Genomic DNA, 15,572 nt, shown 5'->3' with positions numbered 1-15,572 from the left:
ACATAAGTGATTGTTTTGTTTGTAAGTGCTTGGTACGTTTTAATTGTTCAGTTTTAGGGGCTTGTTGTCTGTACAGTCCGACAGAGAGTCTAATGTGACACTGAACTTTAAAACTGTTATCTAACTTTTAGGCCTGACCCACAAACATAAACAAACCAGTGACCTGACATCTGGTGATTTGACTGTTTATTAGCTCCACTGGCCGCATTGCTCCGCTCGCGGCGGTGTGTTTCCTGCCCACAGCCCGGGTACCGCAGCCGGACATGACGTCATCGCTCGTAGTGTGTACAGTTGCCAATGACGACGATGCGCCAACATTCTGCCACTCTATGTGATAAGGAAAAATTGACGAGGAAAAAACGAAGAGACAGAGGAACACGCAAAAGCAATAGAAAGAACTCAACACATTTCTAGAAAAAGAACGCGTCCAAAAAGAAATATAATAATGCTATAATGATAAAGAACTAAGAAATAGTGGCTGCTTTATCACTCAGTTATATTACTTTGTCTTTTTAATTTATAGGTGCATAAGACGGCGAAAATGTCTCTACAGCACTACAACACCCAAAACGAGGGAGGAGAAAACCTTCGCAATGTTAAACTTATTCGGGACCAGTCTGAGCTCTTTAGGGCAGACTGCATGCGTCTCATGGAGGAATCCAACGAAGCATGCAAGCGTATGCAAGATGATAACGAGAAACGCCTTGGTAAGACACAAAACCTCTCATTCAGAGAAAAGACAATCATTTTCCGTGTTGACATTACATATTTCTTGTGCTGCTCAGATCAGAGAGTAAAAGACATCCACTTTCTGAAGACGGAGCTGGAGCAGAAATTGGAGGAGATCATTTTGGAGACGGACAGCCTTATAACGTTACAAGGTCGAGTCCAGAAAGCTCTGGAGGCTTGTAAAGACCCTCTGAAAGTCACTGTACAATGCATCAACCAGAGGTGACTAGCGTTTGCACATTTGGGCTTATTGTGACAAGCAACATTGCACATCAAATTGTACCGTTTAGGTGACCAACATCAAACAAGCTTTCTGATATATTATCTTGTTTGTCTTTGCTGCACCACACAAACAGTCATCATATCTTCATCAGCATTGCTTCTAGAACATTTCATTCTCGTTAATTGTATCGTTGGTTAATATTTAAAGACATTTTTTAACATTTTTAAGAGCTGACTAAATTGTGAACATAATTTGCACATGATGGATGTATTAGACCTTTTTGGGGGGCTGTCCAGGTTGAAACTCCATGACGCTGTGGATCGAGAGCTGCAGAAGGAGCAAGAGGTGATCGAAGGAGTGACCGAGCTTCTGCAAAGAGTGGTTCAGCAACTGACAGAGCAGATACGGTACCATACAGATAAGACTGAATCATTAAAGGCAATCTATAATCATTAAAGGCAATCTATATCCATTTAAGGCAATCTATAAGCATTAAAGGCAATATATAACCATTAAAGGCAATCGATAACCATCTACTCAGAAAATGTGTGAGCATTTGAGGTTCGAGTGCTCAGTCTGTTTTCAACTACCCCCTATCTCCACCCATGGCTCTGTATTTACTTGCAATTATTTTTCAGAATGTCGACTCCGGTCTCACGTGCAGGGTGAGAAAAACAATTTCGAGTTCAATAGTTCAATTTTGTGATTTTCCAGGCTAAACCGATCGGCAAAGTACCGCCTGGAGAAGGATTTACAGGAGAAATTTGAGGCTGAGTCCATTGACAACGTTTGTATTCTGATGACCCCTCACACCAGTAACAACCTCCTCGACGCCCAGAACAAATCAGCTAAGCCAAGGTGAGCGCATCATCCCGTTATACTGTTTTCTTCCTCTAGCAGCCGGTCACGACACCAAACGAGCGTGTGACCTGTGTCATTCAGTGCGCCCGTGACCCCGGTGCAGTGGCAGTACATCTCGGACATAAACCTGGCCAGAGCGGAGCAACAGAGGAACAACTCCATGTCGCTGAGGGTTCTGGTGGAGTCTCTTTTGGAGCAAACCGCATCCGATATACAAAGACAATTTCAGGCCACGACTTTGGCTTTCCAGCTCAACGTGCAGGAGCTCAAGAAGAACAAGGGACAAATGGAGGATCATCTGTCCAAGGTACGAGTCAAGTTCAACTGTAGATTTGGACAACACCCATAGTCGTTACAAGTTATTCCACAGTCATAACATTTGCTTATGTGTTTTCTGTGCTTCTCAGGTCTTGCTGGAGTACAACCAGCAGCAGTCGATCTTTGAGGAGCTGAAGGCGTCCATCGGCGAGAACGAGCGCAGCCTGAGTCTGGCCGAGGCGCGTCTGGCCCTCCGCGACAAACGCCCGTCCAAAGAGCTGTGTTTCGACCCCGCGCAGTCACAGCTCCTCAACGAAGTCCAGCAAATCAAAGCCTACATCGCCAAGTAAGGGCACCGTTTCAGGTTTAGAGGTGTAAAAAAAAAAACAGGAAAGATGTTATAATGTAGACGTAGAAATGCCCAATCTCCTCTGACTCAACTGTGCATAAGCGTTTAAAACAACTGCCAACCGTATCCTGCTTTTGCACAGTACCACAACTTCAGTCTCAATTACACTCGGTGACATTGTGTACATTCAAATTCAAGATACATAAGTGTATATTGCCACTAACCTGTAGAGTCCAGTCATGTCAACAATCCCACTGATAGCAATAAGAACAATGCTTAAAAGAATACATCCACCCTTTTAAATGAGATAAAATACTGTTCCTCTTTGTCCCAGGCTGCGTGAGGCCGTGGATCGGTCAAAGGACGAGCAGAGGGCGCTGGTTCGATGCCAACTTGACCTTAAGGAAAACATCGAGAAGAATTCTGCAACGCTGTACATCGACGAGGTCCTCTGCCCCCAACACAGGGAGACCATCATCATTCACAACTTCTGAGGTTCACCGAAGTGGTCCGGATTCAGCTCCATACAATGAACTAACTTGATATCCCTTGTATGTTATGTGTACTGTGCACGTGCGGCTGCTGTCCTTTTCCAATTCCTCTGCTCAAGTTACGATATGTGTTGCGATTTTGTGAACGGAATTGTAGAAATGCTAAGTTTTCCCTTTTTAAATTTCCCTTTGGTGCAAATGTGTAATCTGGAGGATCATGGTCCATCTGTGTTGTTCCCTCTGTTTATTACGCTGTTGGCAATGATTCAACATATTTTGGTTAATTTTACATCTCTATTTACAGTTTACGCTACATTATTTCACATAGTGTAGAATTATGTTATCTACAAGCTCAATTTAGCTCTATTTTAATGCACTGTTGTCGCATTGTCTTCAATTTCATTGGTGACTTGTGTGTCCAAGAGATGTAAAGATGCCCTTATGCTGTATATTTAGCTAGATATTACATTTTCCACCATTGTCCACCTCATTATCCCACAAGAAGCACCACCAGCCAGACAAACATCTAATAAATCATTTCAAAATGTTTTGGGATGTTGCAGAATGTAACGAGAAAGTACAAACTGTCACAAATGCACCACCATTTGCAGTCGAATGTACTTTGCGGTCTAAATCCTGCGCATTCTCCTATTGGTTGAAAAAAAAGAAAGAAGAAAACTCACACCCGCTTGTTGGTACAATAATGACTTTATTTGTGCTGCCAGTCGGTTGTGGCAGATAAATAAACACAAAGTTGCATTTACAGCAGCGTCGAGACAAAAACATATGTTATCTTCTAAGATACTTTGGGTAGTTTCATTGACAAATAAATGGTCCTGGTTAAAGGATTCCAAAGCCCTATCACGTCTCATTTTTGTTAATATGCATTGTGTTGTTGTTACATGTGCAAATCATCAGTCAGTGCAAGAGCAACAGAGAAAGTCTGTTCAATATACATGTAACAGTATATATGTACATGTAAGCTGTTTGTACAAGAAAGAAAGTGACATCGGCTGTAACCTCAAATTTACATTGAGGGGGAAAACAAAACAACTTCTGTGTAGGATATATTTATTTAAAATCGGCCCTCTTTTATTCAAACTGTAGGAGCCCATAGCAGTAGTATTATACTCCTGCTCTTTCAATAGAACATCACACAAACAAACATGCTCACTCCATTTAAAGCCACATTACACGTCTAAGTCCATCTTGTGCCAATTTAATAAGACATTTGCAATAATTTTTATTCTTTGGTAACACATAAGTTTGAGCTCCACATATCAGTGGCAAACCAATAAAAAAGTCATAATGTGTGTGCTTAATTATGTCTCAGCTAGTATTCAGCCATCGTTAGTTCCTTCCCATTAATGTAGTGTTCATTAGGCATTTATAAGTGTTTCATGAATACTAATTAATAGCTGAATAATCACTAACATACTAACTGAGACTAAGTTAGCGACTAATATGTGGTATAAGTGTTGCCAGAACTTTTAATCCGCACATTATTTAACATTCAAATCAAGCTTGGTCCTATACGTTATATAATGGCCATCTTGTAGGTTTCTTCAAAGGCAAAGCACAAAATGGCTTGTAAGGATCATTCTCAGGAACGGTTTTGTTAGATTAAATGTTAATACTAAGGTCGGAAACTATAACTTCAAGTGCGTAAATATATATATATATATATTTAATGCGCAAAACATGACAATTTGGGAACGGGGATTAAATAACTCTCAGGTAAGAGGTTGGGTTCTAGATTAGAATTAGTTGATCTCAGAATCTCAGGTGGAGGAATGAGGTCAAATTTAGGGGCGGGGCGGGGTGGGCAATATCACACACAAAGAAAAATCCTTTGATATATATATTTTTGCAGTATCTTAATAACAATATTCATACAATATTTCAATCAATAATGCATCAGGAATGTTCTAAAATGTGCCGGTTGAGGATCAAGTACCAAACCAAATGTGAATGGACCATGAGATTACAAAAGTATAGAAATGTCACTTTAGAATCTTGTTTGGAAGATTACGCTGTTAATTAGTGTAATTTTAATAGCTTTTTAAATGACAGTAGAAAAACAATACACACAAACTTATAATTTACATATCTTTAAAACAACAATTGCGATATACTTTTTTAAATGTATCTTCCACCTCTAGGTCAATTTATAACCGTGAGTGATTCATAGTTTGTTTTGTTTTTTTCTTCAATGTATTATCCAAGCAGAAAATAGGACACACTTGCCATACAATACTATGGCATTAAGTCCTTTAAAGTGATAAACTATTACGCTTGTGAAATGCCTTGTAAAAATGCCTTTTGTTTCGTGTGGATAGACCCAGCAATGACGGAGATTTCAAGCATAAATCGGGCCAAGACCTGCCTCCACCTCAATGTTAAAGGTGCACCATGTAACTCTTCTGCTGGCGCGCTGCGGGCGTGACATGGAGACGTTACTGCTTTGTCTGGGAATGTTCCACAGTACGGCATTAAACGCATGAATCGCGACCGAGACGAGGCGACCACGCTCACATTTTGCATTGTTTTTCTGCGATAAAAACATTGAATTGAATCCATCCCTGATCGAGACGAATAAAGCCGAATGATGCTGCGGAACATTCCAGGCAAAGCAATAAAGTAAAGTACATTCAATGAACACAAGTAGGTGGCGTATACAGTCTAAAGTTTCAAGAATAAAGTCTAAAGTTTCTAGAATAAAGTCTAAAGTTTCAAGAATAAAGTCTAAAAAATAAAGTCTAAAGTCTAAGACGCACAACTACAGTAGGTGGCGGTAATGTAACACTTTGATAACAACCACAATAAAACACCAAAGAAGAAGAAGTTACATAGTGCACTTTTAAACTTTAGGCTCCTTAAAAGTGAATCATAATAATAATAATAATAATAATCATAATACATTTTATTTCTAGGTGCCTGTTACGATCAAAGTGAACAGAGTCAAAGGATTTTAGGAAGTCCTTTCAGTGGAACTTGACTTTTACATCTTTTTAAAATGTTCCTTTTCCTAAACCCGACAACGCATTCACAGCACAAACGCCTCCTTTAACCACAGCAACAGCCGCTCCTTTCACATTCGAGTAAACATATTTCCCACCGTTTGTCACTTGAGTAGAGAAATGTCATCGGTGAAGTCTCCGTGGGGATGAATGCAGCGCGCGAAACGCCACTGGCACACCATGAGGCACAGCGGCAGCATGAAGAGCGCACAGATGCCGGCCATGATGTAGGCGATGGTCATGAGCGTGGACTCGTCCGTCTGGGGGATGTTGTAGCCGCAGTCCTCCAGGTCCACGCCGTGAAACGGACCCTCCACTGACGCCGTGCGGAACTCGTCGTGCACTGGGAACAGAGGGCGTGAGGAAGGTGAATGAACGTGATTGTTTGCCTTTTGTTATTCCTTTGTTTGGTGGGGGAAGCACTTGTAAATACGTGTCATAGTTTTACTTCAGTTAGTGGCAGTGTGTGAAGAAAAGCAAGGAAATTGGCTGAAAATGACAGGAAACAGAGACACAATTCTAGGAACACATTTTTCTGATCCATCAAACCTTCATTTAACAAAATAAACTTGTTTATTGGGTAAATTAGAGGTTTGTCCCAGTGTACAGTGTGGTTACTAGGTATAAAAATAGGCAAACTAAGCAACTCTATTTATTGGTTCTAACGCTAAACTTTCTAATGAATTGTTTTTATAATGGGTTTTTTCCCCTTCACATTTTGAATGCAATTGAAGTAATTTTCTTTGCGGTTCAATACAAGGCTAAATCTAATTGCAATGTATAGTATTATTTTGTACTTTTATCAACGTTCTAGTTATTTATGAGCAGTGGTGGAAAGTAACAAAGTACAAAAGTAAAAGTACTGTACTTTTTACATATCTAACCCTACATATGTACATTTCAGAAAGGTTTTTTCACTTTTTACTATTATATCACTACATTTCAGAGCAGATATTTGTACTTTCTACTCCACTAACTGGATTAAAGTATCATTTCTTTAGACCTGCTGAAATGGCTGAGGGGTTTGTTTTTTAGCATATTTATGGAGACTTATCTTAGCTGCATTTGCTTTGAACAAACAAAAATAGGCTTTATAGAGAAAAATAACATTATAGTAACCCCAAAATTAACTCCTTATCAAGATTTATTACAATTTGATGCTTTACTTGTTCTCAAAAACAAAAATAATTACTTGTGCTGTTTACTCTTAAAGTACATTTTAGGAGTATACTAACCCTTTACTTGAGTAGATTTTATAGCGTGACACTTTTACTTGAGGTTTTTTTTATTGTTCCCTAAAGCAAAACCTTTTACGTTAGAGTTAATACGTGACTAATTCAAACTGAGCATTATTATTTTCGTTTTGAAGACCCATCCATACCGTGGCATGTGCTGACCGCAAAGCCGATGCGTCGCTTCTCTCGATCAAACACGACATAAAATCCCTCCATGATGACGGCCCCCATCACTGTCCCGGTGCTGGACTGCGACACTGCAAACTTGTAACAGTCCTCCTGAGCAGAGGCCACGTCCTCCACCGGCCTCAGGTATTGCTGCACGACAGACAAACACGTATTCGTAACGTACGCACAGACACGAACAGCTAACTTTACCGATCTCGTTTTTCACCATCTAAACACGTCAAATTCAACTCTTTTTTGCCATTATAGTCTTTATAGAATGCCGCAGCGTTTACGAGATTCGGTGCGACTTACCTGGGGCAGGATGGATATTCTGAACGACTGGTTGCGGTTTTCACTCATCAGATACAGAGAGATGACGGGGAAGATGTGCCACGGTGTTGTGCCCGCCTGCCAACACACCAGCTGCTCCCCCAGCCAGAAACCAGAGGGGAACTGCTCGGTCTGGAACAACAACACAGCAGAGAGCATAAAAGCTTAAAACTGACACGAAAGATGGGGAAAGAAATAAAAGGCCTGGAGTTTTTGTTGCCCCCTCTGTTGGCACAGTGGGAACATAAAGCGGTTTTAGAGATGAAAGAATGTCATCAAAGTTGGTTATTGCGAGGTAAAAAGCTTAAACGTGCTTGGATTGTAAGCCTTTAGTCGAGTCTTAGTTGACAAAATGTGTTATTTGACTGGTTGTTTAAGTTGAATTCAAAGGATTGTTTAAGTTGAATTTTAGCTGGACTTTTGGGAGTTTAATCTGCCTTTTCACGTACTTGTTCTTCGCTTTTCAATTGACGCAAAAGGCATGACTTCAGTCAATAAAGAATGGTTCTTATACAAAAATCTTAAAATTAGCTTATACACTCAAACTTGCCCAAAACAAAGAGGACATAAAAGAAGCAAAACGATACCAAACGTGTAAGTATTGTGTACTCAAATCATTGTGTGCGTTTTTAATCTATTCCTTCAACAAGTAAAGTTTATATTTTCAAATTCACAGTTTGCTCTTTTGACATTTACGCTTTTACTTGGAACAAAAGAAACGGCCCAATACAAACAGAAATCAGTATTTCACTGCCTTAATTGGACACACAGATTAAGAAGAAGAGGAACTTACCGAGGACGCCGCTTCGATGGCTTTAACCGCTGCCTGAAAAACCTTCCGAGGCAGACGCAGGTTTGTGGTGCCGCTGTCCACGATGCTCTTGTCGTAGTTATACTGAAACCGAGGGAATAATAAAAAAAAAAACAACAGCTGAAAAAACTGGTACGTTCCGAGTTCACTTCCTGAATATGACGTTACCTCTTTGCAGTCCATGTTGAGGTCCTGTCCATTCACTTCGATCCTCACAATGACGACTTCGTAGTACCACTCTCTGCGAATGGGAGTGTACCACAGCTCGCCGACGTACAGAGACGGGTCCACGCCGCCGATGATCTACAAAAACACATTTGCACACGCATTCAGGCGGCTTGAACCTGTTTTTATTATACCGATATTGCTGCACGTATACTGTTGGGATGCCAAAGAAGAAGCAGAGCAATATGGAACGAAATATGAGACGCAATACCAAAGAGAAAATCTGCTAAAGCCATTTAATTATTATCAATACTTAATACCAAATTAGTACAATCTTGTCTTTGGCGTCTGCAGAGTCTGTGTTTTAAGCAGTAAATTCCAGTGAAAAACCCGGGATATTGATGAAAATTCTATATTTCAATACTTTTTGGAGCAACTGGAAGACAATAATCAGCAGTTCACTGGCAAGGACCACAACCCCAGCTACGATGTTACAGTACAATACGTGTTAATTGACATACGAGAAACATGAACGACACGAATGTACAGAAATGGATGCAGTTTTTGGGCTTCTGGTGATGAGGGCTGAATTCTCCAGGGCCTCAATACCCCCATCAAGGACATAAATTATAATAATAATTAGAAGAGGGGGAGAGGGAGGGGAACGAAGTCACGGACGCTGATGTGTGTGACCTGGATGCTTAAATAAATAGTGTAGCTGCAGGAAGGGGCGTGAAAGGGGTGTGGTCCTACTCCCGAACTTTAGATGACAAACTTATCTTCATATATTTTGGCAATCCGACAGAAATGTTGTCAAATGATTCTTTAAATGTTTTGGGTAAGGATTAAAAGAGTGCATCATACGTATCTCTTTCTTGCAGCATTTTAAGGTAGTTTGTCATGACGTGCGATACTGGAAAGTCAAATGTGATATACTTGAAAGTCAAATGTCAACAGGTCTATTCCAGGCAGTCTATATTTCTTGCCTGCCAATCACAGCCTGCACAAAAACATTCCTCAATCTTACTAATTACACTCCGGCTGTGAGCTTGCCATGTTCGCCACCTCCTTCGCAGCAGCAGAAACTTGACTCCTTCAGATCTATCTTCCGGAGTTTATAACTCAATAAACTGTTCATGGTCTTTACTTCGGTGCCAATGTAAGTCCGGTGCTGTTTTGAGTAGAACTCGCACTCACCATGCTGCCGCCGACTGTCGCGCTGCCCAGAGAGTAGTTTTGGGTGAAGCCCGCTCCACAAAGCTGCAACGAGAAGAGGTTTGGGACCGGCGTTTGACGAACCAGAGAGTCGAAGAAAGGCTCCAGGTTCTCATCCGGCTGTAGAGAAAACGTATTTGAAAAAAAGTTAAGATTTTATATTTTTTCCTACTAAAACACTACTAGTGTTTTGAATAAAGACCGTGGCTGGAGAGCCACGCGGTCAAATGGCCGCGCAGTTTCAGGGACCGCGGCATTTCCCTTGTAGCCGTTATAGCCTCATGGCTAACCCTAACCCTAACCTTAACCTTAACCCTAACCTTAACCCGAACCTTAACCCTAACCTTAACCTTTACCCTAACCCTAACCTTAACCTTAACCCTAACCCTAACCTTAACCCTAACCCTAACCTTAAACTTAACCCTAACCTTAACCTTAACCTTAACCTTAACCTTAACCTTAACCTTAACCCTAACCCTAACCCTAACCTTAACCTGGCGCGGTCGAAAACGGCGCTAAACCGCGGTGAAATAGCGGCGCAGTTTCAGGAGCCGCGGCGCGCAGCCGGCACAAAAATAACATGGCTTTTTCGGCCGCGCGCCGCGGCACTGCAGACACTCCCTTGAATAAATGCATATTAAGTTTATTTTTGTGTTTATTGACTTGCTCGAAATAAATAAATTAATACAAATGAAATACATTTTATAGTATTTTAGAAATCTACAGTAATCTAAGTGAAAAATAGTATTAGTTCAACTTTCTCATTTATATTACGGTAATACAAGGTCAATTATCCCATTATGTTAATTTAACACTATTTTTAAAGTCTACGTGTCACCTGAAACCAAGCAATATTATTTTGTAGAACTATTATACTCCGCTCCGAGTGCTTCTGTGTTCTTACCCGAGCAATGTCTGCGTAGGCCAGTCCCAGGATGCCCTCCCAGTTGGAGCCGTTGATGAAGAAGCGGTCCGACTGGGTGATGGCGGCGATGTTTGCCCGGAGAGTGGCATTAGGCCCGTGCGGCACAGAGACCAGGTCCGTGCCCAGCTGCCCCTCCCAGCGCCCCTGAGTGTATGGGACGTACACACTCCTCCCGAGGTCCCGGTACGACGTGGAGCTAAAAAGAGAAAGAAAAAGCCCATATGGCAGGGTGGACTACACACACACACACACACAGTTTCTAATCATACTTCCTGGTTGGACACATCTATTACCTCGCAACCAAAGAGTAAACGGGCCGAAATCTATATAAGTTACACAATGGTTATGATTTGCCCAATAATAATACCTGATAACACCTTTATTTTGTTGAGTTATTGTATAAACTGTCGGAAAATTGTGCGTTTTCGATGCGCTTATGGATGATTTACAGCCGCCATTTTTACATTTTTCTTCACAAACTGCAACTTTACTGATGTCAAACTATGACAAATACTTAGCACAGGTTCAACCACCACCAATCAACAAAATAAATCAACTAAATAGAAAAACATGAGAAGCTGTCACTTTAAGGGGATGTCATGGTGTCATTATTGAGCATTAGAGTCAGGATTGTGGAGTGTCCAGCTTCACCAAATATTTTATGTGTCGTACGGCGAGGTGTGTAATGCCATAGTCTGGAACATTCTAGGTAGGGCTGGACATTATGTAAAAATAAATAAATAAACAAACTCAAAAAATTGTCTTCGTCATATTGATCAATCTCGATTTTCGATTAGATTTTTGTTGAAAATGGCTGTCGATATAAATTCCCTGAACATAAACAATACAGACTTTTAACCATTTACATTTAACAACATAAAATAGTCTAAAATACTTTCTCAAATCAAATGCGTTTACTGACAGTGGATCGGCTGTACACCTCTTGATTAACATGACCCAAGCAAACATATCAGTGACATTAAGAAATCATTTAAATTTGATTAATTGCGCCGTAATTCTATGGAAAAACATAAACACCTCCTTGCTTTGAATCAGATTTGTTAATTGTACAACACACAACATTCCTATTTTGACAGCTATAATGTTGCGATGTGTGAAAAAGCACCGTCGACGCACAGGCAGCGGTTTTACTCACAGAGAGCGATGGTAGTATCTTCTGAGAAAAGGGTGAGCCGCTGCACCGACGGCGAAGTTACTGCTCCCAGTGTCCACCAGGATGTTCAGCTGCAGACACAGAGGAAACGCACAGACTATTACAGACATGCAGTGTGCAAACAGAGTCGATGTGAGAGTGCTGCTTGGGCTACAGCAGAACTGAGTGAGTTATGGGCCTCATTACATTTTTAAAAGGGAAGTGCAGTCTCAGTTTTACACATTACATTTCATTCAGCATTTTTTTCTGCTTTAAATGAACAGAAATAAACCCGCACGATAGGAAAACCTTTTTCTTTTGGCCTTAGTGAGGTTAGTCTTACACTAAACTTTCACATTTCAAAAAGAAAAATCACACTTGTTTATGAAAATACATTATTCTATGTGTTTTATGTGCATTATTATTGCAGTGTTCCGAGCTATTCCTGAAAACAATTAAAGGAGACGAATGTAAAATCAACTTTTATGAGATTTTCTATGTTTGAGTCATACTGTATTATCCTACAACTGAGGCTCAATTGCTCTGAAAAGATCTGTTTTTCCCACCCACATCCCTGTACTCACTTGAGATGATTAAAAACTAATTCAGACACTGGGTTGTTATTGTAAGGTTAGAAAATGGAGATAAAACACGTAAATGAATGTCTGCTGCTTTGCTACACTGCCCTTCTGAAGAGGCAGGGAGGACTTGTATCTGTTATTAAGGTCAATATTACAATTTACAATGAAGAAAATGTGAATTACTTATTTAAAAGTTATAGTTTAACACTAGAATGTCTTGCAGCACTCCTTAAAGACGACAGATTATGCTTTTTGGAAGAGAGCGGCAGCGTACGTTTGTCCCTGAACCTTACGCTACGATACTAATACTGCGTTAAAACAGATTATTCGTGTCCCATTGAGCCTGTATGTATTCGGCGGCGCCCTGTCACTTCCGGCTGCCCTCTTTGTCCTTCTCATTCATCGTCTGTGTGAGTCTGACTCTGCTCTCGGGTGTCTGTCCTCCGTCTGCAGCTCTATGAGAGTATCACATTGTGCGGAATCAGTCAAAAAGTCTGAATGAGGCTCGACACGGTATAACTAAGTACTATTTACACATAGAAGTGCTCAAATAAAACCTCAAAAACGCTGAAGCAGATTATTTACTATATTATGACAGTGGTCCACTTTCGTCTTAAATTTATCCCTCTCGACTTTCAGAAATGTGAGTGATACATGGAACTCACGGTCTAGTCCATGCATGCAACTTAAACGTTAACTTTATGTATGACTTTAGTTCACTTGTATTAATTTACTTCAGCCCCTTAAACCCTTATGCGTGCCAGTCCTTTTTGACTAATGAATAATGGATTGGCTCTAAAAATATCAGACGAAAAGCTACTGTCTCAAAGTCTGCGATAGAGGCAGGAATAAATATGGACAGTCAAATCCTTCTCAAATGTCACGGTTACAAACAGTAACATTGGGTACATTTTGAGGCTCATGGATTTCTCGAGATTCAAATATAAGCATTAGTGTACATCAATGTGTCTTAATTCTTGGTTGTTTGGGACATATGTTGAACCACACAACCGTGCACACATAATATGTTCTTTTCACAACATTCTTATTGTCTGGACACCACCACCAAGATGAAGCCTTTACATGTGACCCATATTTCAAGCAGGTTCCGGTTTGTGACCACTGTGCAATGCCCTGGGCCCCGTCTTCACATCTTGAGTCAGGATTTTGCTCAGGAAAATCCATAGCAGGAAGATTAGCTGCATGTTTTACGTTGATGGAGACACAGACAGACACTTCAGGAATCAAAGAGCATCTTGTGGCAAAATCCTTGTGCTAGTCAAGTTCAGCGTTATAGTTCTAGTCCAGTGGTGGAAGAAGAACTCAATTTTGGCAAAAATTTACTCAAGTAAAAGCAAAAGTATCACAAAAAGTACTTATTAAAGTGCACATATAAAAATACATTTTAACTTGGATTTTAGTAATTAATTGATAAATAATTTAGCAGATTTTTATGCTTTATGTAAGGCTATGCATTTGTATATGCGTCTTGTATGGTTCCTAAAATAACACATTTTAAATTGAGTATTGAGTAGACACCTGGAATAGGGGTGGGGGGACTGTAGATCCTCATGTATATGTGATATGCTATAATTCAATTATTATTATCATAGTATGAAGAGGCGTGGGGGGGAGATATAACACAATTTAAATTTATTTTTTCTAATATTAGGTCTTTGGCTGGTCAACATTTCTTAATAATAATAATAATAAAAAAAACATAGACAAGCTAAAAATACCCCTTCATCTATTTCAGCTGGTCTCAAACCATAAAAAACACTTTGTATCCAGTTACAATGTGGAGTAAAAAGTAGCCTATAATTCCCTGCTCTTATACACAATATTAGTATGTATCAACTGTAAAAGTACTTAAGTCGGTGTACAGCTATTTGAAAAGTATAGCCTATTCAAGTACATTAACGAACTTTACCCAGGTTTAATTTATTAAGAGTGTTTTTACAAGAGTTTTGTTTTTAAGAGTTCTTTTATTAAGTGTTTTTTAAACTTCCTATAAGTTATCTGTCCTTTTCCTCTGTAACTACCTGCGTTGCAACAATGAAATTTCCCCATGTGTGGACAATAAATATATATCTTATCTTAATACTTTATAACTTTCCAAAACAGTGGACCTAGTGCAACAAAAAGCCCATGCACAGGTTTTCTCCCTCCACTCACCACAAAGCACGCTCCAGATCTGAGGACCTACCTTTTGCGGAGGTGTGCCCACTGCCATCTCCACGTAGTACCCCTGTCCGGATTTGCCACGCAGATTATCGATCATATCCACGAAGCTGATGCCCGCGGCCGCCCCTCTGCGCCTGCGCCGTGCCCTGCCCGGCCCGGCGCCCTCTCTCTGGACGGGGACAGGTGGCGCTTCGGGGCGAGCGCCTTGACGCAGTGGCACACGGATGGCGAGGGACAGGCCCGACGCGTCCGGTGCGCACTCACCGCTCTCCAACGCGCACAAAAGAGTCCATAGGAAGATAGCAGTCACGCACGAGACCTGTAAACGCTCCATGTTCACGCTTTATTTGTGGTGTGTGTTGTTGTTTTTTGTGTGATATTGTGGCTCAGTTTGAATGAGTTTGCGTCGATTTGGCGTGCGCATTGGCGAGTAGGGGGTTGTCAAGTGATGCTACAGACCGAGTTGAGGCCATAATGGACACCGTAACGTGAACACGCCACACAAAAAGCCTTGGACTCACTGTGTACTGACTAAAAACAGGCAGTGCCACGACGAGACATCAACCAACAAAGCGCATCTCTCCAGGGTAAAAAACAAAAACAAAAAATCAAATCACAAAAGGCGTTTCTTGCAGGGATGATGACAAAAAAACGGTGACGCTGGGATAGTTGTCTGTCCCTCGTTGCTTCACGTAGACCTCCTCCTCCACCGCCGCGCGCGCCCCCGTCGTACTCGGTATCCTCCCCGAGTCGAGTTAGTGAATCAGACCCGCCGAAGCCCTCGTCCTCCGTCCCGGGAAGAGGCAGCGCTGTGTCTGCATCCCTCAGGCCCTCTGCCCGTGCTTTCGCTCCGCTCTCATCGCCTCCTCTTCCT

The 15,572-nt window shown here is 41.0% G+C and overlaps 2 protein-coding genes across 2 annotated transcripts; one reads left to right on the top strand and one right to left on the bottom strand.

Annotated features, from left to right (window-relative positions):
• Positions 1 to 541: 541 nt before the first annotated feature.
• Positions 542 to 2,940, top strand: tekt1 (tektin 1). Its single transcript, XM_072454630.1, has 7 exons — positions 542 to 707; positions 786 to 951; positions 1,249 to 1,359; positions 1,667 to 1,810; positions 1,895 to 2,120; positions 2,221 to 2,417; positions 2,755 to 2,940. Exons 1-7 carry the CDS (start codon positions 542 to 544, stop codon positions 2,912 to 2,914), a joined length of 1,170 nt encoding a protein of 389 aa, XP_072310731.1. The 3' UTR covers positions 2,915 to 2,940.
• An 861-nt stretch (positions 2,941 to 3,801) lies between these two features.
• Positions 3,802 to 15,221, bottom strand: bace1 (beta-secretase 1). Its single transcript, XM_072454618.1, has 9 exons — positions 14,721 to 15,221; positions 11,937 to 12,025; positions 10,760 to 10,976; positions 9,838 to 9,975; positions 8,644 to 8,778; positions 8,458 to 8,559; positions 7,647 to 7,796; positions 7,313 to 7,484; positions 3,802 to 6,274 (listed from the first exon to the last, which is right to left on the bottom strand). Exons 1-9 carry the CDS (start codon positions 15,030 to 15,032, stop codon positions 6,036 to 6,038), a joined length of 1,554 nt encoding a protein of 517 aa, XP_072310719.1. The 5' UTR covers positions 15,033 to 15,221; the 3' UTR covers positions 3,802 to 6,035.
• Positions 15,222 to 15,572: the final 351 nt, after the last annotated feature.

Source organism: Eucyclogobius newberryi, unplaced genomic scaffold, assembly GCF_026437365.1.
Source record: "Eucyclogobius newberryi isolate DKJ021-1_F unplaced genomic scaffold, fEucNew1.0.hap1 SCAF_10, whole genome shotgun sequence".
In the NCBI taxonomy this organism is placed as follows: Eukaryota; Metazoa; Chordata; class Actinopteri; order Gobiiformes; family Gobiidae; genus Eucyclogobius; species Eucyclogobius newberryi.
Note: the sequence above shows the minus strand (reverse complement) of the source record. Positions and strands in the feature narration are given on the sequence as shown.